This window comes from Tenebrio molitor, chromosome 9, assembly GCF_963966145.1.
Source record: "Tenebrio molitor chromosome 9, icTenMoli1.1, whole genome shotgun sequence".
NCBI lineage: Eukaryota > Metazoa > Arthropoda > Insecta > Coleoptera > Tenebrionidae > Tenebrio > Tenebrio molitor.
This window is the reverse complement of record NC_091054.1, coordinates 15,580,295-15,606,521: the sequence shown is the minus strand read 5'-3', so window position 1 is coordinate 15,606,521 and position 26,227 is coordinate 15,580,295. Positions and strand designations below refer to the sequence as shown.

Below are 26,227 nucleotides of genomic sequence, written 5' to 3'. Positions count from 1 at the left end.
AAAACTAAAATATGGGTTTAACTCCATCCGATACTGCCAGAGCTATTGCTTTAATTCAAGATGGACGGTCGAAGTATTACGTGGCTCGCGTTCTTGGTGTTTCAAGATGTAGTATCCAAAGAGCTGTTAAACGATTTCCAGAAGCCAAATGCTATACCAGAAGAGTTGGGTCAGGAAGAAAAAGGTCTACAACTGCCCGGGATGATCACTTTCTTACTTTAACAATCCTGAGAAACAGGGACACTACTGCAGTTAGAGCACGGAACGAACTGCAGGAGGTACGGAGTGTTGCAGTAAGTGAATGAACCGTAAGAAGAAGGTTAGAGGAACATGGTTTAAGTGCAGGAACACTCGCACATTGACTACTGTTGACCAGGGAACATCGAGTATCGAGGCTTCTCATTGTTCACGAACACCCAAACTGGGGAATTGCAGAATGGGGGCGAATTCTTTTCACTGACGAGTCAAGATTTTGCCTTAGATCTCCAGATGGCCGTCAAAGAATATGGCGTAGAACTTGCGAAAAGGTTGCTCAGTGCAATTTTGTGCCAGGGATCAGTTTTGGTAGTGGTTCAATTATGGTATGGGGTGGCATTAGTATGGAAGCTCGCACCGAATTAGTGGTGGTAAATGGAGGGGCAATGACAGCAAACAGGTACATTAGGGACATTCTGGAACCACATGTTGTGCCCTTTGCCCCATTTATTGGTAATGACTCCATTCTAATGCACGATAATGCCCGTCCACACATTGCTCAAATCGTAAATGAGTACTTGGACACAGTTGAAATCCACCATATGATTTGGCCTGCAAGAAGTCCCGATCTTAATCCAATCGAACATGTTTGGGACATGGTCGGAAGACGAGTTAAAGTCCGAACTCCTGCTCCTGCAAACTTGAGAGACCTAAGTGCAGCAGTCATTCAAGAATGGCGAGAAATAGACCAAGCTGTCATTCAGGACCTTTTTGAAGGAATGCCAAGACGAATGGAAATTGTAATTCAACCTAGAGGAGGCAATATACCATAATCAGTTTTTAGTTTATTATACAGAGTGATCACAAAAAAACGCCCCAGCTTATATCTTTCTTATTTGACATCTAATTTCAACGAGTAATACATCAAATTAAAAGGTTTAAAAAGTACTATAAACTGGATATAAAATGTTGCCCTTAGCAACCCTCCCTTGCAAGGGTCAAGGGTCAACTTTATTTTTTTTTAATGGCAACATACGATTTTTTTGGTACAGTTAGATTCATTATGTTTGTCTGAGTTTAAAAATATAGCACACCCTGTATATTTAAATCTCATTCTAATTTCTAATTTTAATAGGAATAAGTAGAACTTTATTCGTAACAGGCTATGAATTACTTATGAAGACATTTTTATAGTTATGGAAACAATATTTATTGAGTAATAGAAACAATAAAAACAACAATAATTTTTTTTCAACTGATCTGTTCAAATTGAGCACCATTTTGTTCGAGACACTTCGCGTGGCATTGAGAAGGCTTTCAGGTGGCGTTTCTCTGCAAGTAGTAATTTCTATTATTTCCGAAATATGCTTGCAACATATCCACAATTTCATTATTGTTCATTTTATTTCACAACACGAAATTGGAGAAAAAAAATTAAACAAAAATCACGACAAATAAAGTTTATTTTCATATATAATATACCAAGGGACAGATATATTGCCGGAAATTTTTTCGAGCAGTCCTGACAGACGAGTGTTTGCCGCAAGAAAATTACACGAGGGCTTCAGCGTGGCTTCAGCCCGAGGGTAATTTTGAGCGACAAACACGAGTGTTGGACTGCAAGAAAAAATTTCCGGCGATATATATCTGTCCCGAGGTATATTCGGAAGAGAATCGCCCGAAAAAATTTTTCCCTAGGGCAATTATATCGGAAATTTTCCCTAGGGAAAATTTCCGCTTAATTAAATTGTGATTGGTTGCTATTCAAACAATTCGGAGTTGTGATTTGGCAATATAAATCATGTGACATTTGAGGGCGATTCTCAAAATAAATGTTTATTTTCTTTGTGTTTCCATGGCTACAAGAATATCTTAAGTAATTCATGGCCTGTTACGAATAAAGTTCTACTTATTCCTAATGATTTGTAATTGAATTTTATTTATTTCTTATGTTAGAATAACATTTAAATATACAGGGTGTGCTATATTTTTTAACTTAGAAAAACATAATGAATCTAACTGTACCAAAAAAATTATATGTTGCTATTTAAAAAATTTAAGTTGACCCTGGACCCTTGTAAGATAGGGCTGCTAAGGGCAACATTTTATATCCAGTTTATAGTACTTTTTGAACCCTTTAATTTGATGTACCGCTTGTTGAAATCGGATTTCAAATAAGAAAGATATAAGCTGGGGCGTTTTTTTGTGATCACTCTGTATCTCGTGTTAAATTTTTAAGAGGTTTTATATTATTTTCGTTATTAGAGAAATGTAATGTGAGTTTTGGTTTAATTACGTTAAAATTGATTTACAATCCTTCTAAACTCATCAATTAACCAAAAATAAAATATGGTAAATAAAATAAAACTTAATTAAAAAATGTAATTCAAATAATACACATGGATCGAATTTTGTGCCGGTGAGTGTATTTTAGTGCATTTTATAGTGTTGGGTTACAAGCCTACGATTTAATATCTCCCAATCTCTCGCTGGACGAAGTATTGCCACAAAAAAATCTTCAATAATAAAAATTGTATCCACATGGCTGAATTCATCATATCAATAAAATATGTAATTCTCATATCAACAAATTACTGTCACGAGCAATAAATTCTGGTCGTCAATGTCATTTCAAAATTTTGTTAGATTGTCACTAATTTAAAAAATTTCCCTGCCTGATTATGCCCACGTCAACAAAGTGTCAAAAAATTGAGAAAACAACGACAATTAAATTCATACAACATGATGATAGGTTATGATATTTGCGACTGTTTTACAATGGAGCATTTTCAATTGCGTCAAAGAATGACCTTGACGACCAAAATTTATTGCTCGCGACTGTACATGTTATGCACGTTATGCAAATAAAGAAAAAAACAAATCTTCTAATGAAAACAATCAAAGTAAATAAATTTCCATTTTTTCTTGACAGTACGCTGATAGTTTTTGTCGCTCAGAACAAACATTTTCAAAATTGTTCGAATTTTATGTCCAAAGCATTAGGTACGGAAGATTATTAAATTTGTTGTTTTAAATTCTTGATATGTATCAAAATTACTTTGCTGATATTAACACATCGAGTATTATTTTCTTAGTAAAGAATTTTTTGTGGAAATTTCGATATGAAACTGGAATTTTTGTAGTCGTCCATTCCAAAGTACAAAGTGTCTATAAAAAGACGAATATCAAGAGTCTTGTGGAATTCGAATATATTTGATTTGTTTTCTCTTCAAAGTGTTGTACAATATCAATCTAAGGAGTCATTAATTTTAGAGGATCGTGTTCAATTTGTATTTATAACAGTTATTGCAAAAATGAAAAAAAGAAGGAAAAATTCGTCCAGAATGGGATTATTCGCCACAAATGACGTAAAGGACTCGTCAGAAGTGAGATTTTCATTTGTTTTAAATTAACTTGAGAAGAATTAAAATATGTAGGTAAATATGTATTGGCGAGGGTAGTAAATTTATCACTAGTACCAACCTAACCACACTTTGACAACTGAAGTCTGTAATGGATGAGTGTGCCTCTGTGTTTGTAAAAAAAAGTAAAATATATCTATAATCTGTTTCAAAATCAAAAATCCACCAACACTGCATTTTACCTCGAGAATACAACCGACAACGTCGGCAACTTTTGTTTTTAGTGTGTTTGCAAGTGTCAGAAAAAAGTGGGGTTATGAAAGAAAACTGTTGACAGTCGTTTAGGTCGTAATTCATCGTGTTTTTTTATTAACATTTTATCATATCACTCAAAAGTTATGATATGGTAGCTACCACGTTTTTGTACATAATAATTATTTTGTGTTACGTAAAAAGACTCAACAGTTCAATGTCAAATTTTGGCGGGAGGTTGGGCCAACCCAAGAAAGTGAAACATATTCTAGAGATTTCTTTTTTTCTGCCAACATAATTGAACAGGTGGTGGATTTTTGATTTTGAAACAGATTATACTATCCGTTTATTAAACTTCCGCATTGTCAGTGTCACATTTTTGACTTTTTTTTGGAGTGTACCTATGGTGACATACAGTTTCAGTTGCCTGTACACAAAATCTAGTTATAAAAATGTCAACAAGAAAAGTTTGGTTATGTTAATGGAGTTAATTCTTTTCTTTCCAAACAATAATTAACAATACCGTGCTTCTCTCTGGCCATTAACAGTATTCTTTTATGTTTCATATCTTTTTCTTGTTCAGTCATTTCGTGTAAGTAATACTTTGAATGAAAGAAAGCGAATTTATTAAACTTAACTTCGAATTTGAAGTTTCAAATTTTTGCGCCAACGTTAAAGTAAAAATTACTAGTCTCAGAACGGCAGTGCGGCAACTTGCAAACACTTTGACAGTGCGGGAGTTTCGTAAATGGATAGTATAAATGGAGTTTGTTTAGTCATTTTTATTCCTAAGCAAATTGCAAAGCAAAATGCGTGAGTTCAGTCACTTCAGTCACGACAACAGGACACCACCCATGTAAGCAATCTTGATAAATTATTCAAACGACTTCATGAGTATTTCCTTCGATGCAAATGTACAAAGGGTCTAATGAATCGATTCGTACCAGTTGTATATTTCTTTTGTACCCTTAGAATGAACGCAAACAATATTTTTATTTGATAATGAAAATCCGAGGCCTAGTTGAAAATACAGAAACTGTTGCCATCTGCCATGACAACACACAACTGTCAAAGTAAATGTCAAGCCGCTCCGCTTAAATGCTGTTAAAATCACAACATTTTACTTCTTTTTAATTACGCATTTTGATTTCAAGTTATTCGCAATGCGAACCAAAATCATTTCACCGAGTATGTACACATTTTATTACGCACATCAATACAAAGACTCTGGGGGCTGATTGGAACGCGGCTTCTTCAGCTTGTCGATATTCTTCAACAGGACATCGTGCAACGCGCAATACTGGTTCCTGATCTCAGACATCACCAAACAAAACGAGAGATACTCCTTTTCGTCCAACTCCTGCACCGCCCTCTTAAAATCCTCCACGTCCGGGTACTTGATCATGTTTTTCACCACCTTCGCTCTAGTGCTGAAATAGTTGGATATCCTGTCGTAAAACTGCGTCGCCGAATTTTCAACCGCTTGAACCAACATCAAAGTCTCCTCCTGAATCTCCACCCCGAAATTATTCCCGTCCTCCATCTTGGGGATCATGTACGATATCCACATTTTCATCATCTTCGAGTCTTCGACCAGCTTGATCATGTGGGGCTTGACGGTCTCGATCAAGTCGATCAAACACTTGTTAGTTTTGAGCAAAGTGGAAGGTGTCTTGGTCTGTGAAGAGGTGTTGTCGTATCTGGGCTTCTTCGCGGGGGGCAAGGTCGCATCCCCCTTGTCCAAAACTGACTCGGGTTCTAGCTGAGGGGTGAAGTTTTCGTGCATGTCGCTGAAGTCGCGCTTTTTGAACTTGGGGTTGACAATCAGAGTGTTCAGTTTCAGGATTGTAGAGGGAAAACCTGTCAGGAGGAGCTCTTCGGCTTCTTTCTTGAAGCGCTCTTTGTACTGGAGGACCTTCCTGGCGTGCAGGTGAGCCATGATTTTGTGCACAATTTAACAAAGATTCATTTTTATTTCGAAAGGGTTCGATAGATTATCACAAGAGAATTTTTGACAATTTCGTTGCCACAGAGTTTGACGTAAAGATGCAAAGTTACGTCACAATAGATTGGATTGTTATGTTGTTTATTAGTAATTGCTACTGAAAATTGTTCAATTTGTTGCAATCGAAATCTTTGATGATTTCGTTCCAGTACAGTATAATAGGATGTTACGTAAGGACGAAATGTGTGTCAGATGGTTTTTAATCCCAAATAGGATAATTATTTCTCCAGGAAAATCGTAATTCGATTTTAATGAAATCATTTCATCAATCAGTAAAAATAAATAAGAACATTCCTGTCACATCAGATTTAGCTCGGTTCCGCAAGGGTTCGTATCAAGAACAATTTTATTAACTGTACGTGATATTTGGAAAATTTTCATCGAAATAGAAATGACCACTAAGTAACTAAATTAGTTATATGTTTCAAAATGTAATCGCAAATGTTTAAGTCTGAATAAATTTTATATCGTCAAATACCTTAGACATTTAACACTCCTTGTCTTAAAATTTGAAATGAACGAAATGACATCATTCATAATAAATTAAAATTGAACAACGTTATATAAATGGCTCAGTTCATCACATATTATTAAGCTTTTTCATCAAACATTACAATTTTGTTAATTAAACGGAAACGAATACCTGAGGCGTCTGATTCTGAGTCAAATTATAACGTGGGTTCAAGCTAAAAAAAGTGAAAGAATTTGATAAATACAGTGCGAAGTTGAATATTCAGAATTACTTATGGAAATGTGTGGTAGGTGGGAGGAGTTAGCACGAGAAATTTGAAAAAGATAATTAAACGAAGTAGAGTAAGTGGGGTTATTGGTCTGATTAAGAATGAAAAAAGAGCAAAAAAATGAAATAAGTAGTTTCCTTCAGAATAGACTTATTGTTGTGCGTGGTGGAAATTGGTACGGATATAAACACAATTTTTAGAATTTGCGTCTCTAATAGGTCTATTATTGTATTCAATTTGGAGTCGTTTATGGCTATTAAAGCACTCGTGGTTTAATAGATCTCTAAGAAAATTTTTATCAATATTTCAGTGTATTATTGTCATTTACACCAAAAAACTTCCAATATTAATGTTCAAACTCTACTTTTTAACATCTGTTACAGATATAGTTGCATTACCAATTAATACAAAATTCCCTAGAATTTGAATATTTAATTTTTTTATTTAAAAATTAAAACAAGGGTGCAAATTCTAAAAAATAATATAAAAAAAAGTTTTATAAGGGCATTGGCGCACTCGTCCCATAAAAAACTCCCCTACGGCTCGTTTTCTGCACTTGGGACTCGTGCGCCAAATCAACCCTTATCAAACTCGTTCTTTAATATACTATTAAAATCTCCCAATCTCTCGCTGGACGAAGTTTAGTAGTTTTTGTGCGATTGGGAAGTATGAGGCAATTCCATGAGCAAAAAAACACATTATGCACGAGTTTGATATAACATATTTCTACGACTGTCTGCACTTAGAAAAGCGATCAGCAATATCAGCAGCAAAACACAAATCTAAAATTTGTCGTTTCAAATACCAAGATGGCTAAGACGACTTCAATTCTTTTCACTGCACTCTTCTGATTTGGCTGTTTCGTGAAATAATGACACGTTATGGCATTTTTCTTAATACTTTTTACTTTTTTTTACCATTTTTACGAACAGTTGTTTATAGTGAAATGCTTATAGTAATTTTTTTGACAGTAATGGAAAAACTTTGGTAGCGAATGCCCACATTTTTTACTTTTGTTTTTTTTAATAATTAATTCAAAACTTTCGGTAGGGGCATAATTTCTTAACCCGAGTGATTTTCTGTCTGAAAATTTATAATAATTATTTAATAAATAAATAACCCAAATAAATAAGTTAATGTATTTTCGCATATTACTTGTGGTGTGTTATATGCAACCAATTAAACATCTAGGTACTAGGTGATTAAGGATCAAAGACTGTTACAGAGTTTGTGCATTTAGGTATATTTACGGAGTAATTTCCGATGGTGACTTAATACTGACAGCCGCATCATTGACATTGTTCTGTATTTCAAGTTTAATTTCTTTTTATCTTTAATTTTTACTTTCATAGCCTACCATTTTATCGCTGTTACTATTACGTCAGACATCTGTCAAATAAATCAACAGAAGAACAAAACATATAAATTGCAGTGTTGCAAATAGCCGAATAAAAAATGTTCTTGATTGTATTGCCAACTCAAACAGTATTTCTTGATCAACTTGTTGAACAAATGGCATCCTTGCACATCTTCTTATTATTTTATTTCTAATCACATGCAGCTTCACTTCGAATTTTTAAATTTCATTAAAATTACATTTTGGTATGTCCATTTTGATATGTTAATTTAAGCCTTCCGACAAACACTTAACTTTCCAATTTCTTTAGTCATCATGAAGAGACTATTTTCGTTTAATTCCATTTCTAATTTAATATATGTATAATAAATAATAATGATAATAAACAGGATATTTAAAGTCGAGTTTATTATTAAACGTCCATTAGATTAGACAGCATTCACGATTGTTTTAAATTCGGACTAGGTATCTATGAAAATCTGAGATTTTAGTTGGCACTGTTGGCAGTACATATTGTGATTTGTCATAATAAATCTATTTTAGGTTATAATTGAACCGAACACTGCTGCCAGTTTGCTATACTTTTTAAATAAGTAAACGCATTAGGAACAATAAATCTAAAACTTTAATTGAAATGAAACATATCGGGACATTTTTTTAACATTGAACATAGCCCATACTTATTCCTTATGTTAAGTTTTAAAAAACACAGGTCAATGCATGTATGTAATCACGTAACCGAGGTAACGAAAATAAGTACTTGACAGTTTAACAAAATGGTCAAGTTGTTTGAAGAAGAAATACACATAATACAGTTATTCTATGCCAATCAGAGCATTAGAAATGTGCGTGACATTTCTAATGCAACACATGATAGACTAATTCCATCAATCGGAACAATTTTTAACATTATTTCAAAATCTCTGGTGTTCGGTATAGTTGGTTGCATAGCAACTCACAATGCATTGATCTGTTTTTTAAAATTGAACATAGGGAATAAGTATGGATTATGTTCAGAGTTAAAAAAATCTCCCGGTATGTACAATTGACATGGAATCTTGGCCACAACCAAGGAACCATCCACAACTGACATTTAACCCCTCTACGCATTTAACTGACAAATATGTGTGAACTGGCCTATTAAATATAACCCAACTTTTGACTCGATAATGCCATTTCCCTGCTTTTTTGATGTCACAAGAAAGACTTCAGTGATTTTTAATCACGGCCTCCTAGATTCGTCTCTTATCCGGCCTGTCGCATTCGATAAATGTCTGTTTTTGAAAATTCCCCAAATTTCCCGTATAGTATGTCCATCTAGTGACCCATATATTAGTATATGCAACTAAAAATACGTATGAATCACGACCTGCTGTATAATAACCGGCCTGTTCATTTCATTAAAAAAGCATTGCGAAAATGTTTCCGAGAAAAAGCCAATTTTCGCCAATGAGGGCGCCACAGTACGGGCGCTTCTAAAGAATAAAAATGCGGAAAAATATGTTTAGACATGATTTTAGAGTTACGATTGAGTACAGTAAGTCCATATTTTCTTTCTAAAACAATACTGCATACAATTGTATTTTTGTATTTTTGATTTTAAATTCGAATGTCATTTAAACGAGAAAAACTCTCGGTGACAAAAACTTAAGATGAATAATATCCCCAAAAAGGGCCCGTACACTAGCGTTCTGCGGGGATCACTCAAATTACACTTTTGAACAGGCCGGTTATAATACAGCAGGTCGTGGTATGAATAATGACATTTTATATAATAAATTGTCAATTTGAAAAACTAAGTGCAGTCGAAACTTTAAAAATGCCACAAACAAAGAAAAAATGTTGTATTAGTTCACGACATAAAGTTAACATTTCTTATCATAATTTACCCAATGATATCACTTTAAATGCGGCATGGAAGATACGATTGAGAGATCATACTGGTAATATCATGAGTGCCCCAGAATATGCAAGTACAGTCGGAACGTTATAGATGTGGATTGGGGACTTGTCGTTAAGTTGGCACTACCAGCAAAAGTAACTAGGCGCGCCAATAAGGTTATTGGAATTTATGACAGATCTCACTAATGTACAGTTCTATCAAAAGTTTTAAGCGACCTTGAGTTTGACAATCCATATCCAAAACATTTCGAGTATAGTTCATTTTTTAATTATAGTCCGATGTATCAATTAAAAAGCAGAACAACTGTCATATTGCTATCTCTTTTCAACATAATGTAAACAAACTATTGGATTCTCGTACGTATTGTATTAAGCGTGTCCCACTATGCATCTCGCTTTAGCATGTGTGATTCGAGCAAGACACGAGTTGTACGTTTATTACATTAGCGACGTCAAATTTTTAGGTTACATTTTAACCACATTATTTTTTGTGATAATTTTGTTTAATTTTGCTTGAAATGTCCTCCGTATGATGCCCACGAAAAGCATGTGGACAGATCCTTTTACAGAATTTTGTAAATTGCAAAAATTGGAATTGCGCAGAAACTTGCACGACTGAAAGTTAACAGGTAAGGGGTAAACTAATTCATAGAGAGTTGTTCTGTGTTCATGGCGTTGCCGAAACAAAATCTAGGAAGAAAGAAAGAAAGAAAGACAGTCTAAACGTGGTTGTTTAGTGCTGTTTTCAACAATTTTTAATATATCTGACAGTTGATATGTAAATAGTTATCAAAAGAGTTCTGAAGGGAGCGGTTTTTTGAAAGACAAAATTAAAACGGAGCAATGAATTTGCAGAAAAACCAAGAAAGCACGAAAGAACACAATATCTGTCTCATGTTGCCTAAATAAATTTTAAAATATTGGTAGAACCATGCACTGCTGTCAAATGTCGAAAGCAGACGCAGGTCATGTCGACTTCTTGATTCGGACTAAGCTCATCGGACTATAATAAAAAAATGGACTATATAGTAAAATTTTACCAAGATTGCAGAATTTAAGGACCAATGTAAATATTTCAGTCACCTTGCAAGATAGGTAGTTCTCTGGAAAAACTAGAAAAATGTTAAAACACGTCCATAAAACAATAATTTCCTGCAAGGCAGGCAACCAGTACAACACATAAGCCCCGTATTGTTAAGGTACTCGTATTGTGGGATTGTGGCGCACCCTATAAAACAAAAATAACGCTTAGAACTACGAATGCGGCAGGCTGGATAAGAGACGAGTCTTTTATGAATCTAGGAGGCCGTGTTTTTAATAATTGTCATTTATTAATGACATTAACGATTGGTTTACATCATTTATTTTCAGAAATGTTATTAATATTTTGGAAATTGCGTGAAAATGGAACGAATGTGGAAAGTTCGTTAGGACCGTTTGTCGTAAAATGGTGGCAAACGTGAGATTTGCAAGAATCGGACCAAGGGTCGATGCATTAGGATTATGCACGGTCTAATAAATTGTATGAGTAAGACAACGGTTAAATTGGAAATCGGTTAAAAATGATGTAATGAAAGTAACTCCTGATTGGAGCTCCAGTTTGGCCGTTGTGAAGAATGAATCCTGAATGGATGAAAGAATGGTAGAGGGATGTTTGAATTTTAGTAAAAGGTGTGGATGTAAGCTCGAGAGACGAGTCCCAACTAAGAGTCTCAAATTAGAGGCCTAAGTGTTATCAAAATAAGTCATAAGAGTTCTACCGATTGTTCATTATAAAATATTGTGTGTTGTAGTGTTCTAAATTTTATTCAATATATTCATCTTTATTTTAATTTAATTCAGTGTTTATAATTTTATTAACATCCTGACAAGAGCAAAGAAGAAAATATTGCAACAGAAATGACAAAAAAATGTTGGCCAAGATTCCGTGTCCAGAATAGTACATGTTGTTTGTAGCGTATTCCTAATAGAGGTGTCCCCAAAAAAAAAGACGAGTCCATAGCTCCCTTATTTATCGGAGGATTTTAATTATCTATACACCAGTTTAAATTTTGAATTCTACGGCACTGATCTATTTTTGTTATAAAAAAAATATTACATGAACATGTAAAACAGTGATCTCATTATACCATGACTCATTCAACTTTTAAATATTTAAATTTTCCAGAATTTAAAATAAATTCAATAGACATTTACGCGAAATAAACTTGGTAAACTCTGTCCACTCATAGATTGCTTGACATAAATGTTACTAAAAGTGTTCGGTCTACGCTACAACAAATAGATTCGGCGCGAAATTTTAAAAATGGAAAGAACAGGTTTACACGTGATGTTTTATTATTAGGTATTCTGCATGTTTGCATTTAGGAAAGACGAAAGAAAACTTCCGTATAGTAGGAGTAATATATTGGGTTTTATTAATACAGGGTATTTCACGACTGATAATGTGCCCGACGGAATTAAAAATGTAAGGCACAATTCATTTTCTAATTTCCGAAAAAAGCTGGCTACTGAAATTAAAATATCCAGCTTTATTCGGAAATGGCTAAACACAAACAAAAGATTTATTTAATGCATGAACAAAAATTACCTCTGAGTCATTTTCGATGTTTGTAATGTCACTTCAAGTGTTCATTATGCATATACTCAATTTCATATAAATGTGCATCTAAGCAAGCTAAAGCTAGTGACTTTAACTTTCAAAGTTGCTTGCTCTGCGCGAACCCGATTTGACTAATTTTTTAGTTTTTGTCCATTTTAACATTGCTGATTTCAAAAGCAATGGTACGTCTTTTTACTGATTAAATTAAAGTAATTCTTATTTGTTTTTGTCTTTGTATTTTTACCAAGTAAAGATTTATTGGACATGACCTTCATAAATGTGACTTTTGTAATGTAACTAAATTAAAGGTGCTTTTACAAATGCACAGCTCACTTGATGAACATTTATATGAAATCAACTATAGATAAAATAAAATACTATAGAATGCAAAGTCCATGCGACATTTTGTAGCCGAGGCCACCTATCGGCTTGTGGTAGGTGCAAAATTTCAGGGCCTGCTGTGATTTTTACCTCCTTCCCTAAATTACATTTTATTTTATTATTCGTTTTAATTACAACACAAATAACACACTCCCATTATTTTAGGTGTTTCTTTTATTTATTTTATTTTCAACTTTGTTTACACATTGCTAAAGCTTGATTATAAACTTCATTTTTATATAATAATAATAATAATAATAATTTTTATTCGTACACCACCCAATAGGTATCGCACACGTCAAACATATACAAGAACAAAATATGTACAACAAAATATGTACAACAAAATAGCAAAACACAATACACGATGCTTCAACAACATAACACACAATAAAAGTAGGTCAAACCAATCCAATTATATCTATTTTAATTTAGTGTATCAATCGTGTCCCTCAGAAAATCCTCGAAATTGTAGTAGGCTTTCTTTAGAAGAAATTTTTTTATGTTTATTTTAAAATTGTCTACACTAGCATTCCTGACCACCTCTGGCAATTTGTTGTAAAACTTAATACCATAGAACAAGACTCCAGTTTGAGACTTATTAAGTCTAAGTTCTTTTAAACATAGATTTGATTTTTTTCGGGTTCCATAAGTATGAATCTCGCGATGAGAAGTGTATTCATCCAGGTGAGTTTTAACATAAATTAAACAGACCAATATATAAAGTGATGGTAAGGTAAGTATGTTTAATGATGTAAAATAAACTTTGCAGTCGTCAGTATAGCCTAAACCTGCTAAGATGCGTATCGCTTTTCTCTGCAAGCCAAATAGCCGATGGCGAATAGTAGTGTGTCCCCATACTAAGAGGCCATATATTAGGTGTGATTCGCAAATTCCGAAATAGATACTTCTGAGATATTCAGGAGAAAGTTGATTTTTGAGATTTCTTAGGAGAAAGATATTTTTACTTACTTTTTCTGCAACTGAATCTCCATGTATACTCCAACAGAGCTTTGGGTCAATATGAAGACCGAGGAAGTTTGCTGAGGTTTGAAAATTTTCTGGCGTCTCAGTTTTTCGTAGAGAGAATAACATGTTTTGTGTTTTGTGCACATTAAGGCACAGTTTGTTAGCCTGAAACCATTCCAAGGCTTCATTTAAGGCTGACTCATGAATTATTGGTATCGACTCGTAGGTCGTTACTTTATTTTTAACAGTTGTATCGTCTGCGTATAACCCACTTGACGATTTCAGAGATAGTGGTAAGTCGTTTATAAATATAATGAAAAGTAATGGACCCAGTATTGACCCTTGCGGAACCCCTTGATTAATTGGTAAGCAATTTGATGTTTTGTTTTTAAACTTTACGACTTGGCATCGATCTGCTAAATATGACTTCAGCATTTTACAGCTATTTGGGTGTAGGTTATATGATGGGAGTTTCTTTACTAAAATACTGTGAGAAACACAGTCGAAAGCCTTGGAGAGGTCAAGGAAAGAAACAAGAGCCATATCACCGCTCTCAAAGCATGATGTTACAAAGCTATAAAGATTTAACACAGCATCCACTGTTGACTTTTTTTTTCTAAAACCAAATTGATATTTTGATATTAAATTGTTTGATTCTAAGTACTCTGAGAGCTGCATAGACAGTACCTTTTCCAGAAGTTTCGAAAATATCGGTAAGAGCGCAATGGGTCTAAAGTTTGACGGGTTGTTTTTATCCCCTTTTTTATAGATTGGTATCACTTTCGCTCTTTTCAAGCACTCTGGAAAAGTATTATCACGAATACATAGATTAACTAGCTTAGTTAATGGGGAGATTATTACATTTTTGATGATTTTAATTAGATTAACATTAAGATCGTAAATGTCATTGCTATTACTATTTTTTAGACCGTCAATTAAATCCCTTACAATCACACATGACACCTCTCTAAATTGAAAATTAGTCGAATTTGGTGGATTCAGTTGCTCCCTGATAAAGCTCATAGGATTTTTAGTGTTAGCATTAGAATTAGAATAGCAGGAGGTAGTCTGAGAAGCAATGCTCGTAAAAAAAGTATTAAAAGAATTAGATGTTATGTCACAGGTTTCATCACAAGTGTTTGAATATGTATTTCGATTTTGATTTACTATATTCCACATTGCTTTTGTTTTATTTTTGGCTGTTTCAATGCTTTTCATATTGTAGTTCATTTTTTTGAGCTTGATTTTTTCTCTATATAATTTACGAAAACTATTTCTTGCTTCTCTTGAGTGATCAGATTTAGAGGCTTTATATACAACATCTAAAGACTGCAAAGTCTTCCTCATAGATTTTAATTCATGGTCGAACCATTTAATTTTGTTCACTTTATAGCTGTTGTTGGTTTTTACTACTACTTCGGGAAAATTTATACTAGCATGATGGCTTATTAGATCAATGAAAGAAGAAAATTTAGTATTTGCATCACAAGACTCATCTATGAAACTCCAGTTTATGTTACTTAATGAGTTATAAAATAAAAATTTACCAATGTTGGTAATAGGTTTAAAATTCTGGAGTCCAGTCGAGTGGTTAAGTTTAGATTTGGGTAGTTTTAATTGAAGCTTAATGGCCAGGTGGTCAGATAAATGCGTATCGAATTAATTTACTGAACAACACGATGAGTGAAGATTTGTGAAGATGTTATCAAGACATGTTTCGTTTCTAGTTGGAAAATTAACAATACAGTGCAAACCGTGAGTGTACATAAAGTCACATAAACGATTTTTATAAGGATCCTCCTGATTGAACTTTACGTTGAAATCACCAGATATTAAGACATAATTTTGCAAAGTATCAATATAAGCCAGTAAATTTGACAAGCAGTCTAGGAATATTGAGAAATCTCCCGAAGGAGGTCTGTATATATTAATAAAAAAGGTATCTAGATATGTTATCTTGATTGCTGCTATCTCACAATGGTTCTCCACTGACATCTGTTCAAGTAAAAGTAATGTTTCACAGTTCACATCAGTTTTCGACATAATTATAGAACCACCATGTTTTGAAGTTTTCCTAGAGAAAAACGACTTTGTACAGAAATTTCCGATTCTTAAGTCACTTGCTTCGTAGGAGCTTAACCAGTGTTCACTGATAGCGACTAGAGAGTAATAATTATTGTTGGACAATATCAGTTCCAGTTCGCTCAGTTTAGCTCTCATAGACTGAATGTTGAGAACTAAAACATAGAGATCAGTTAGTTCGCAACTAATAGTTTGTTGTTCAGGGCAACTAAGATTTTTGAGATGTGATGCACATCCTCCGTCATTTTTATTTACGATTACTTTATCAACGAGTCTAAAATTGTCCCGAATTGTTGCGTCGAAAAAACCTGAATTGTTTGATGACCACTCCCTCAGACCAGTTGCTGGGAGTGTAAAATGAAGTGAGTAATTCCTTGTCATACTGAGTGCTTACTTTAAACGAGGAATTGGAACCTTTAGACTGAAGCTTTTCAACTTCAAATGCTAGTTGAGGCCATTTTTTGTGCAGGTGGCTATTCACTTGGTCGATTGTGGTGTCAGATTTGCATCTACTGATGTGAAGCCAAATTTTCCGTTCGGGAGCGCTAAAGCCAGGGTCCTCTGTAGTAGAGTCGACCGAATTTTATGCGTTATCGGTTCCTTTTATCTGAAGGTCTGTTCGCTGTCGCTTCTTTACCTGTGGAGTCTTGGCCTTCTCAGTTTTTTTACTGTGTTTTTGCTGCCCTTTTTCCGATTTATTGGGATTTTCCTTCCAACTTTCGGCCTTTCCTGGTAGGTCGGATTGTTGTTTTATAATTTCTATTTGGCTATTTTTTGTATTAGCCTTATCCACATTTGTTATCACGGTTGATACCGACGAGTCCGATTTCTTCTTTTCTTCTTTGTCGCCGACACTTTCATTTTCAGACATGGTCACTTTTCCAGGACAACCACAAGTATTACACAAAAATTGACTTCTAGTTCCCTCGCTGGTCAATAGTTTCACAAGTTCCCTGTTGGAATCAGTCAGATTTTTTACTTGAGTTTCAAGTTCACTTATTTTATGTGTTACTTCACGTGTTTTTTCACTCAATAGATTCTCGATAAAGTGTTCAAGATCTCTATTTACCGTGTTAGATCGCGTAATATTCACCATATTTACTGTGTTTTTCAAATTTACAAACTTATTGTAGGAGCAGCCGCGTACACGTACACACACACGTACAACATTCGGTTTTTTTTTTTTTTTTTTTTTTTTTTTATGAAACCACCCTGCTGTCTTTATCGCTTAAAATGGTATTTATCCCTTTCGGAAACCTAAATATGGAGATATTAATTATTTTATTGATGATGATGATACTTACGTGTTCGGCAATTTTTAATTCTGGACTATCCATCTCGAAACCAAGAAATTCGTTGATATCGTAACCAACGTACAGCATTATCGACATTTCATCAAAAATTAAAGTACACAATGAATACACTTCCTTAGTTTTGAAACAGAATTTTTTAAATTTTGAAAATTTTGTATTCCATGAGGAATTTGTAAATTGGGTATGGCTTCCTTCGTAAACTTATTATTTGCTAAAAACAAACGGTTCGAGGGTCCAACATGAGTATTGCCAAGGCGGTCTAAAGTTACAGGCCAGGACACTGGCTGCGTTGCCACATTCCCTGGTAGGCCATTCCATGACCTACGATGTTCCTAAAATTTTGAAACTAATTCGACATTTAAAAATAAATTTTGACAAGTCCTTGGTCAAATTCGTCAAACTGAATTAAAAGCGCATTTTAAGTGTTGCGTACCAAATTGCAACTCAAATTATGCGTCTTCTTCAAATTACGTAGGTACCTACCTGCATTTAAGTTTCCATCAAATGAGGAAACGAAGCCAATTTGGAAAAGAGATTAAAAATCGAAGAGCGAAGAATTCGCAAAAGTAGCCACGCTTGTGCTAAACCTTTTAGAAGAACAGATATCAATGAGGACAAAATGAACTTCTATTACGAAGAAATTAGGTACATTTTGGGAAAAAATAATCAAAATTAGTAATGAAATGACGACACAATCACTGAAGAAATTTTTTTGGCTTTAAAAAAGAATATTGAAATGTGACTGGGAAGCAAGCTACAAGAAATGGGGTGGGATTTAGCCAATGGGGAGAACAAAATTGTTATATTTAAGTTGGAAATGCCCACCTCGCGTTAGTTTTTAACCAAACAGTTTCAATAGCCCGGAATCAGTAATGAGTACCGTTATTCTTCTGTCTCCAAGGTGGTTTTAAACTATGTATTACAATGCGATAACGCATTTTTGAACTGTCGTAAAATTAGGTCACTCATATTTGACGAATGCAAATCCAATGACAGGTTTAGTGGATTTTGAATTTTTTCACCAAATGTTGGTGAAGCAATGTTGCCAGACTGTGGTAGGCCATACCATAGCACACTGTCTTTGGTCAGTGTCATGGCCTGGTAAATGAAGATCGCCTTGGTATTGCCCGTCTGCTTCAACATCTCATTGAAACGTTGAGCGTACTTAGGTACAAGGATTTGGAAATCTATGCCGCGTTGGACCTAAACGATAACAGATCTTAACACTGCAGACTCGCATCTTTATTTGTGAATTCAAAACTTTTTAACATAAAATGTCAAAAGTGACACAATTGAAAACATTTGTTTTATTTAAATTCCGACTATACGCCCTCTGGTGGCTTGTGGTAGGTGCGCAAAAACATTTGCACAAAATTTGTAATGTGCTTTGCATTCTATAGTATTTTTATTTTATCTATGTCATTATGCTAGATTCTTCAGGCACCCACTCGCAACGGAACAGATCAAAACAGCATCACGATCAAAACTAATAACTTTTCAAACCAGAGGAACGCAAAACATAGCTTTAAAGATGAAAAATCGCAAATCTAAATGCTTAGATCAATTCACAGCACTGACAGTTTCAAATTTGAAATGTCATATAATTTATTTTTCGCGTGGGTTTTATAAGAACCAATGAGAATCAGTGGCGCGAATGTTTCAAGGCATTACCAACACAATCTAAGATACTTTGATAATATCTATTTTAATGATATGGTTTGGGGATTTTGTTATCTAAGGATATTTAAAAAAGTGCAATCTATCAGTGGACAGCACTAGACAGCACCAGAGTCTAACATTGCACCTCGAGTATCTGCTGTTGACGTCAAATCGCCATTTACATTAAATTTTAAAAAACCCGTAGCCAAGGGCGTAGCGCGTATACTCTGTTTGTGAGGCCTATGCGGCTAAGCCATAAAACGACCGAAGCGTTGACAGATTCCAGTGCGTCCAAAACATTTCATGAATAATTAATTATTAGCAGAAGGATAAATATTTCTAAGGAGATGAACTTTTTGGATTTCCCGCTCTAAAGTAATATTCCTTACCTAGCATCTTCCAAACAATATGTTTTCTCACTCTTACGCCCGCACACAGCTTTCAGAACGAGAATGGCTAGTTTGTTAACGTAAGCCGAGTGCAGTATCTTCCCGACAAAAGGAATTTGGATATGCGTGTGTTAAGTGGTGATTATTATTGATTTATGACAACCCAGTTTTACGACTTATCCGCAACAATCTCAAAAACCGAGTTTAGCAATAATTTTTTGCTGGGGTGGGCCAGATTTTAAACCACAGACATATGATAGATAGATATTGCACATGTATGTATCTTGTTTTTAATGTGTTTTACTTTTATTCTGGGGTGGGCCAGAAGGATTCTGGGGTGGGTCGGGCTCACCTGCCCCCGCCCCCCTTTGCTAAGCCCTTGCCCGTAGCCTGCCAAAATGAAATTTTGAATACAATGTTTGTTTTGGCTGTACTCGGTTATAAATTCTCCTTTAAAGTAAATCAGGTAACAAATTAAATTTTAAATACTAAATAATAAAAAAGACAAAAATGGCAACATATCAGGAAGAAAGGTTTTGAGTCTCCAGCTAACACTGATTTATTACGCGCAAATATGATAAAAATGTTCTTGTATTGTTTAATACTGACACAATTTTTTGTTAATTTTGAAAAAGCAAATCTTGCTGCTAGTTCCTTGAACTTTAGTTATCCAAGCTTTTTAAATAACCCTTCTGTAACAGCTTGATACGTCATAGTACCTACTCACAGTCACAGTGAACTACAGTGGTAAGTCTGGAATTTTTTTTCTACGTATACTTACACTACTTACCTTTTTTGAAGAAACATACATTTTTCGTCGCCATTTTGAATCCAACTAATGAAAAATACAAAACGCCAAAGTAATAATCACACCATCGAGGTTATAAAAATTGCAACTTGTCTTTTATTATCCCAACAATATTTCTTAAAAAAGTTCAGAAACGTGCTATAAATACGAAATAAATAAGGTTGGCACGCTTGATTGGTCCTATTCGATGTGCACACTTCTCTATATGTACATAAAACACATACTCGGTAACAATAAAAACATTCTTTACAAACTAAGTACCCTAACCTGAGCTTTAAAAAATACAAAAATAGAAACTAATCAAAATTTATCACGTTTTCATCTGAAATAAGAGAGACAATCAAGATCCAGAAAACTAAACCTGCAGGTGGCAGGACACCGCCAAATCAGTTCCCCAATCTGCCGTATCTCCATAACAATTAAACATACTCATATTGCTCGACGACCGACCAATCGAAGCCCTAGCTGTCTTTCTCGATCAGGTCGGCGGGATCCAGCGAGTCCAGAGTGTCGTTCGAACTGGAATGCGTCAGGTCGGTCAGCTCGTCCAGGTGTTTCTGCCTCTTCCTGACGTTCCAGTGGAGACACTCAGCCAAAGAGTCGAACCAGTCGGAGATCTGGTCTTGGGCGCAGATGCTCGGCACCGGATAGATCGAAGTCGTCACTCTCAGACTGTCAAAAATCGCATTTTACAAGACACCGTCACAGAGACAGCCTCTGCACCACCACCACCGTCGCCGAAGCGCCCCTTAAGCTCAGAAAAATACAAAAAACACACCTGTCACCAGGCTTTAGTTCCTGATGGTGTCGGCCGTCGAAACAGACGTACGACGAAGTTCGAGCCTCCGCGTTTGGCGTTATCTGGAAAAAAAACTCTAGTATGAAACGAGAGAGGGCGCTCGCTGACGTGCGGTGGTGATGGTAGGTCGACTTAGTGAACCTACCTGTCACCGTGCAACAACTCTTGGCGATTTCTGCCGTCGAAAGACACCCACGAAGTGTTGCGACTGTCGGGAGAGACCGATATCTAGATGGCGATGCAAGTTAAAGATTATCAATGAGAACGATGATGACAATTGGTTAATGAAAAGGGGGCGTGTCCGCGAATTGCCCGATGGCAGCACGACACGATCAAGGCTGTATCGTGTTAACCAATCAGAACACTTCTCACCTTCAATTCCACTCCCGCCGGCACCACGATCGGCCTGAAACTCAACGAGTGGGGGCAGATGGGTGTGACCATGATGGCCGGCACGCTGGGGTGTATCATGGAGGCGCCCGCCGCCACCGCGTACGCGGTGCTCCCCGTCGGGGTACTGACAATCAAGCCGTCTCCTTGCACTGACGTGATGTGCTTCCCGTCGAGGAACAGGTCGATGTTGGAGAGGTACGGCGACGGTCCCCTGTCAACCACCACCTCGTTCAGCACCAGCAGGTTGGTCGGTTGCTTGCCCGTCTTCTTCTCGTCGTCGCCCTTGCGCATCACGATACACCGCAGACGGCTGCGCAGGGTGAGGGCGGCGTTGCCTTCCAGAACGTTGTTCACTTGCTCCTGGAAATTGTCGAACTGGAACGGCGTCAAGAAGCCCAGCGAGCCCAGGTGGAAGGCCATCACGGGCGGCACCGACTGCTGGAACAAGTGACTGGCGTACAAGAGGGTGCCGTCACCGCCCAGGCAGATGATGAAGTCTATCTTGTCGGTGAGGTCGTCCTTGCCGTCGCGGAAAGTCATCAGCTTGTCCTTGATGTTGGCGAAGGCGTTGTACTGGTCCAGGAGGGTGTCGTCGAGGACGGCCGCTTCGACGAACACCAGCATCCGCTTTTCCTGAACAAGAAGAAATCATCTCAAAACCAGAAAACGTATTGTATTGTTGGTTGCATACGTAACACCAAAATAAAAATTGGTTGCATAGATTACAGGCGCCAACGCGTTCGATGATGGTCCTATAGTCAAGTACCTGGACTCGCTCGCATAATCACCGACATGTTTGAACTGTATAGAAGCAACACTGTCAAGATGTCCTTCGACGGTCGATGGGTGTTTAACAGCAAGATTAACAAAGTGAAAACATCTGTGACAGATAAAAAATTGACAAAATCCTTTGGAGAAAAATGTAGAACGAAGAATTTAATTAAAAAGTTGGATGTTTTATTTTTTTTTGGAAATGTATTGTGTTGTCGGGCTCATTATCACTCGTGAAATACCCTGTGTACATTTCTTCTGCATGCTTCGTCGCTTATTTTGAGTTTTTCATGATTATACCTTGACCATCGAAGGAGCTTATGCCGCTTCAGAAAGGAACTGGCGTGAAATAAAAGCGTAAAAAATTATTGTTGAGCAGCCAAGAAGAAGAGGTGCCGAGGAGAAACTAATACACACTTAAGCCAACAAATTTAATGCAATAGTAAAGGTGCAACGAGCGAAAGATGTGCACGACAAAAGAAATGCGGTTAAAGTAATGTAATAAAGATTTAAACAGGGGAAAAATCACTGGTGGAGAAGTACAAGAAAAAACGTGACTAAAAAGATTTAAAGAAAACTTACTAGAACTACTGTTGTGTAGAGTCGATGTTTTTGACTGTGACGAGTGGTGTGCTATTGTGAAATAAGCTGGAAACACCTAAAGCCATTTAAAAGCCGAAAGAAACCAAATAGTGCTTATTTTTACGTTGATTTGTTAACATTTTGGTATATTCAAAACAATCAAAATTGTTGTTCTATGTTTTTGTTTTTACGATATCAGTGACAATTAGCTGCAAGTTAAAGCACATATTTTAAGTAATTAATTTGACGTGTTCGCATAATTCATTCAACATGACATAATTTAGATAAGAAAAAAAAACGATGAACAATTACAAAATGCGACAATTAAACATTTGACAAACATTTACTTGCCACTGACAATTGTTATTACCACACTAATTTGATTGTGATATTTCAAAGAGGCCATCATGAGAAAATCACCAATAACTGAGTACTTGTCGGTTTCAATTATTTAACCTTTGTAAACATCGTGCAGCATCTTCGCGATTTCGGGCGTTTCGAAATGAATGAGGGTGATCTTGGCCGCTACCGAGAAATCACATTTTAGTTGCAGAGAAAACATTCCTCACGAAATCCAAGAGCCTCACTTCCAGCAGTCATTTTAATTAACGCGTGGGTTGGTATTATTGAAAATCACTTTGTAGGTATCTATGTTTTACCTCACTGTTTGAATGTAGACGGTTATCTTCAATTTTTAAATGAAGTTTTGGCCGAATTACTCTAGGAAATTCCTCTAGCAATTCGACGAAAAATGTGGTACCTTCACGATGGTGCTCCCTCTCATTACGTTCAAAACGCCGCTCAGGAAAACAGAGGCATTCTGGATCGAGTTCGGCCTTTTTGGACACGTCGTACTAAACCTTGCATTGCAAACGATGGCAGGCATTTCGGGCAATTTCTTCGATGTTTCATTTTATGCTTTTACTCACAACTACAGTAATTTCACTTTGTTGTTTAAGCCATTGTTGTTTTCGGAATACGTTGCAAGCACTGTTAAACTTAACTTAAACGATAAAAATCAAACATAACCTCGAATGACAACAACTTGACTTTTTAGGTTGGTTGTACGTCAAAACTGCCTGCTAAATTTGAAATTTTTCAGCGATTCCCAAAGTGATTACTTTGATTCATGATTCTCTTGTAAACCATTAACATTTGTATAAGGCAAGTTGGGTTGAGTTGCCTTCTTTTAACACGTACTACCTCAGGTTAAAATATCTGCACAACCTTCAAAATCAGACTGTATAAATGCAGGGTCATTATAAATGATTGTCCCATCGCAGTAGGTGCGTAGTTGAATGTGCCGCAAGCCTCATTACCTGAGTGTGACTAGTATCGCCGATAGGTGGCCTTACCGGCTGTTTCGGTAGTGGAAATCTGTCTACTAAAGTCTATTTTTTTCTGGTAGGCGGATGCGCGCGCCATTTACGAAATCCTGCAACGAAATGCGACCTCCCTATTGGTTAGTGGAATAAAATAACCAATAGGGAGGTCGCATTTTGTTGCAGGATTTCGTAAATGGCGCGCGCATCCGCCTACCAGGAAAAAATACACTTTTTTTTAAGTTTGTTTAACGTTGCGAGGCTGGCGGCAGATCCAAAATTTGTGTAGGTTTTCAACGCCAACTACGATGGGACAATAATTTATAATGACCCTGCATTAGCAAAATTAAATAAAGTGATCACCGTGTGTTGACTGATTTATAAGACTTAGGTGTTTTATTAATATTGGGTGATTCAAAATGATTGTGGATAAGTATGGCAACTATGTACGAAAATGTATGTGGCAACTATGTGGGCGGGGTAGAGTTGATAATAATTGTATGACATTTCACACGCGTACATTTGATTTTTTTATACCATTGCACATTGATTTGACAATTTTCAAAATTGCGCGAGTATGAACTGTCAAAGAAATGTCAACTCTATCCTATCCACACAGTTGCCACGTAAATGTTCGTACATAATTGCCATACTTATCGACAATCATTTTGAATCACCCAATACCATAACACGTCTCTAAACAATAGTATGTATTATGATCTGAAAATATGGTGGTTGTGGATATATTTTTAAAATACACATTATGTACATTATTTTTAATACAAACGCTGCACTACAATGTAAATTTACATATACGTGAAATCTTTTCTTCTTTTTTCATTGCTGACAAAAACACTTACAACTTTATTGTCAAAGTCATCAATCGACCGAACTAACCTCTTCTCTATCGACAACATGGCGAGCGCATCCAACCTTTCCTGAGACTTCGTATTTCTCAAGAAACATTTGATCCTCTTCAACGTAGAGAAACATCTCTCGTCTTCGCGAGTCGTCATCGGTGTCGTACAAATTATATCCAAAAGCTTGTAAGTTTCCGAAAAGCCTTCTTGCAAGTCATTTTTACTAATAAAAGTGAGAAGAGGCAAGATACCGTCGCAGCGCATATCCTCTCTCTCGTATATGACCGTCAACTCCGTTTTGAATTTCTCCTTTACCTTATTTTCGAACCGATAGGTTGCAACGGTACTGTTAAAAGTGTCTTCGGGGAAACGATGTCTGTGCGTGTAGATCAAATTCGGCGAGAACAGAGCAGCTGCAGATAAGTGGCCGGTAAAGTCGTACCTATCTTTTATCTGATTGAGCAACACATCGAAATATTCTTCCAGGAAGGCTCGGTTGGTGTCAGACGCGTCATCCAATCGAGGACGTTTCGACGCGGAAGCTTCAAGATCACCGGAAGCTTCTTCGCCCAACAAGTCGATCTTTCTGTCCATCACTTCGATAATCTGAGCCTCGAATTTTTCCAAACACGTCTGGATGTACGAGCTGCTGGCCTCGCGCGACTCTACTTGGCTAAAAAGTACCTCGACATGTGGAATGACGTGATTGAGCACCTCGAGAAAGTAATTGAAATCCACCGAACGCAAAATCGTCAACAGTCCATTCACTTCACCGATCGTTTCAAAATTGCTTTCGGTGTCTAGAATCTTCTCGAGACATTCTTCGATGAATTCCTTGTTCTCGTACAAAGTGTTGATCGTTTTCGTTTTGAAATCCCACCTGGTCGGAGCCGCCGTCACAATTATGTCCAAAACTGTGCTTCTCTTCGGCGATCGAGAAAAGAACGAGGCGAACGATTGAATTTCGGCAAAAAATATTTTCAATTTCTTGTTGGAAGAGGCCGCCTTCTCCAGTACCGAGTTGGAGTTGTGGGCGTAGCAGTGGACGTAGAACGCACCTGGGTACTTCTGCCTGATTATCGCCTGAACTCCGTTCTTTCCGCTCATGAGTGGGGCGCCACCGTAGCTTTGGGCGATCAATTTGTCCGCAGGAACGTCCAGGTGCTCCAGCACTTTCATTATCGCCTCTGCCACGTCCTCAGCCGCGCGTCCTGCGGGACGAACGAAACCCCAAAATCGCTCGAAAATTTCCCCGTCGAAGACGTAACGAAAAACAACGGCCAGCTGCTGTTGGTTGAACGAATCTGCGGTCTCGTCGGCCTCGATCGCGAGGAAATTCGCTTTCCTGATCTGCTCCCGGATTTCATCTCTGCACACTTTGAACATGGCGTCCAGAAGCTCGTCTTGGATCGTGTGCAACGTTCCTTTGAAGACGGTCGCGTCGTTGAGAAGGTCCGACAGGACGGAATCCAACTCCGAGGTGA

At 36.5% G+C, this 26,227-nt stretch overlaps 1 protein-coding gene, 1 long non-coding RNA gene and 1 pseudogene across 9 annotated transcripts in view; 1 reads left to right on the top strand and 2 right to left on the bottom strand.

Moving 5' to 3' along the window:
- Positions 1 to 4,997: 4,997 nt before the first annotated feature.
- On the bottom strand, positions 4,998 to 5,876 carry LOC138139223 (proteasome activator complex subunit 3 pseudogene; annotated as a pseudogene).
- A 5,152-nt stretch (positions 5,877 to 11,028) lies between these two features.
- The window catches only part of LOC138138811 (uncharacterized), a 75,872-nt gene continuing 60,673 nt past the window's right edge, over positions 11,029 to 26,227 (top strand). The window contains exon 1 of the long non-coding RNA XR_011162110.1: positions 11,029 to 11,123. This is a non-coding gene — a long non-coding RNA (uncharacterized lncRNA). The remainder of the gene's footprint in view (positions 11,124 to 26,227) is intronic.
- Positions 20,086 to 26,227, bottom strand: part of LOC138138803 (NAD kinase-like) — a 48,388-nt gene continuing 42,246 nt past the window's right edge. For 5 of the 8 annotated variants that reach the window (XM_069058892.1, XM_069058889.1, XM_069058893.1 and 2 more), the window contains 3 exons: positions 21,188 to 21,841; positions 20,961 to 21,043; positions 20,086 to 20,688 (listed from right to left, as the gene is read on the bottom strand). In XM_069058892.1, the coding sequence (XP_068914993.1) occupies positions 20,478 to 20,688; positions 20,961 to 21,043; positions 21,188 to 21,841 (948 nt within the window). In that variant the 3' untranslated portion in view covers positions 20,086 to 20,477. Of the gene's footprint in view, positions 20,689 to 20,794; positions 20,878 to 20,960; positions 21,044 to 21,187; positions 21,842 to 26,227 lie in introns of those variants that run through there. The other 3 variants (XM_069058891.1, XM_069058890.1, XM_069058896.1) reach the window with 3 other exon arrangements.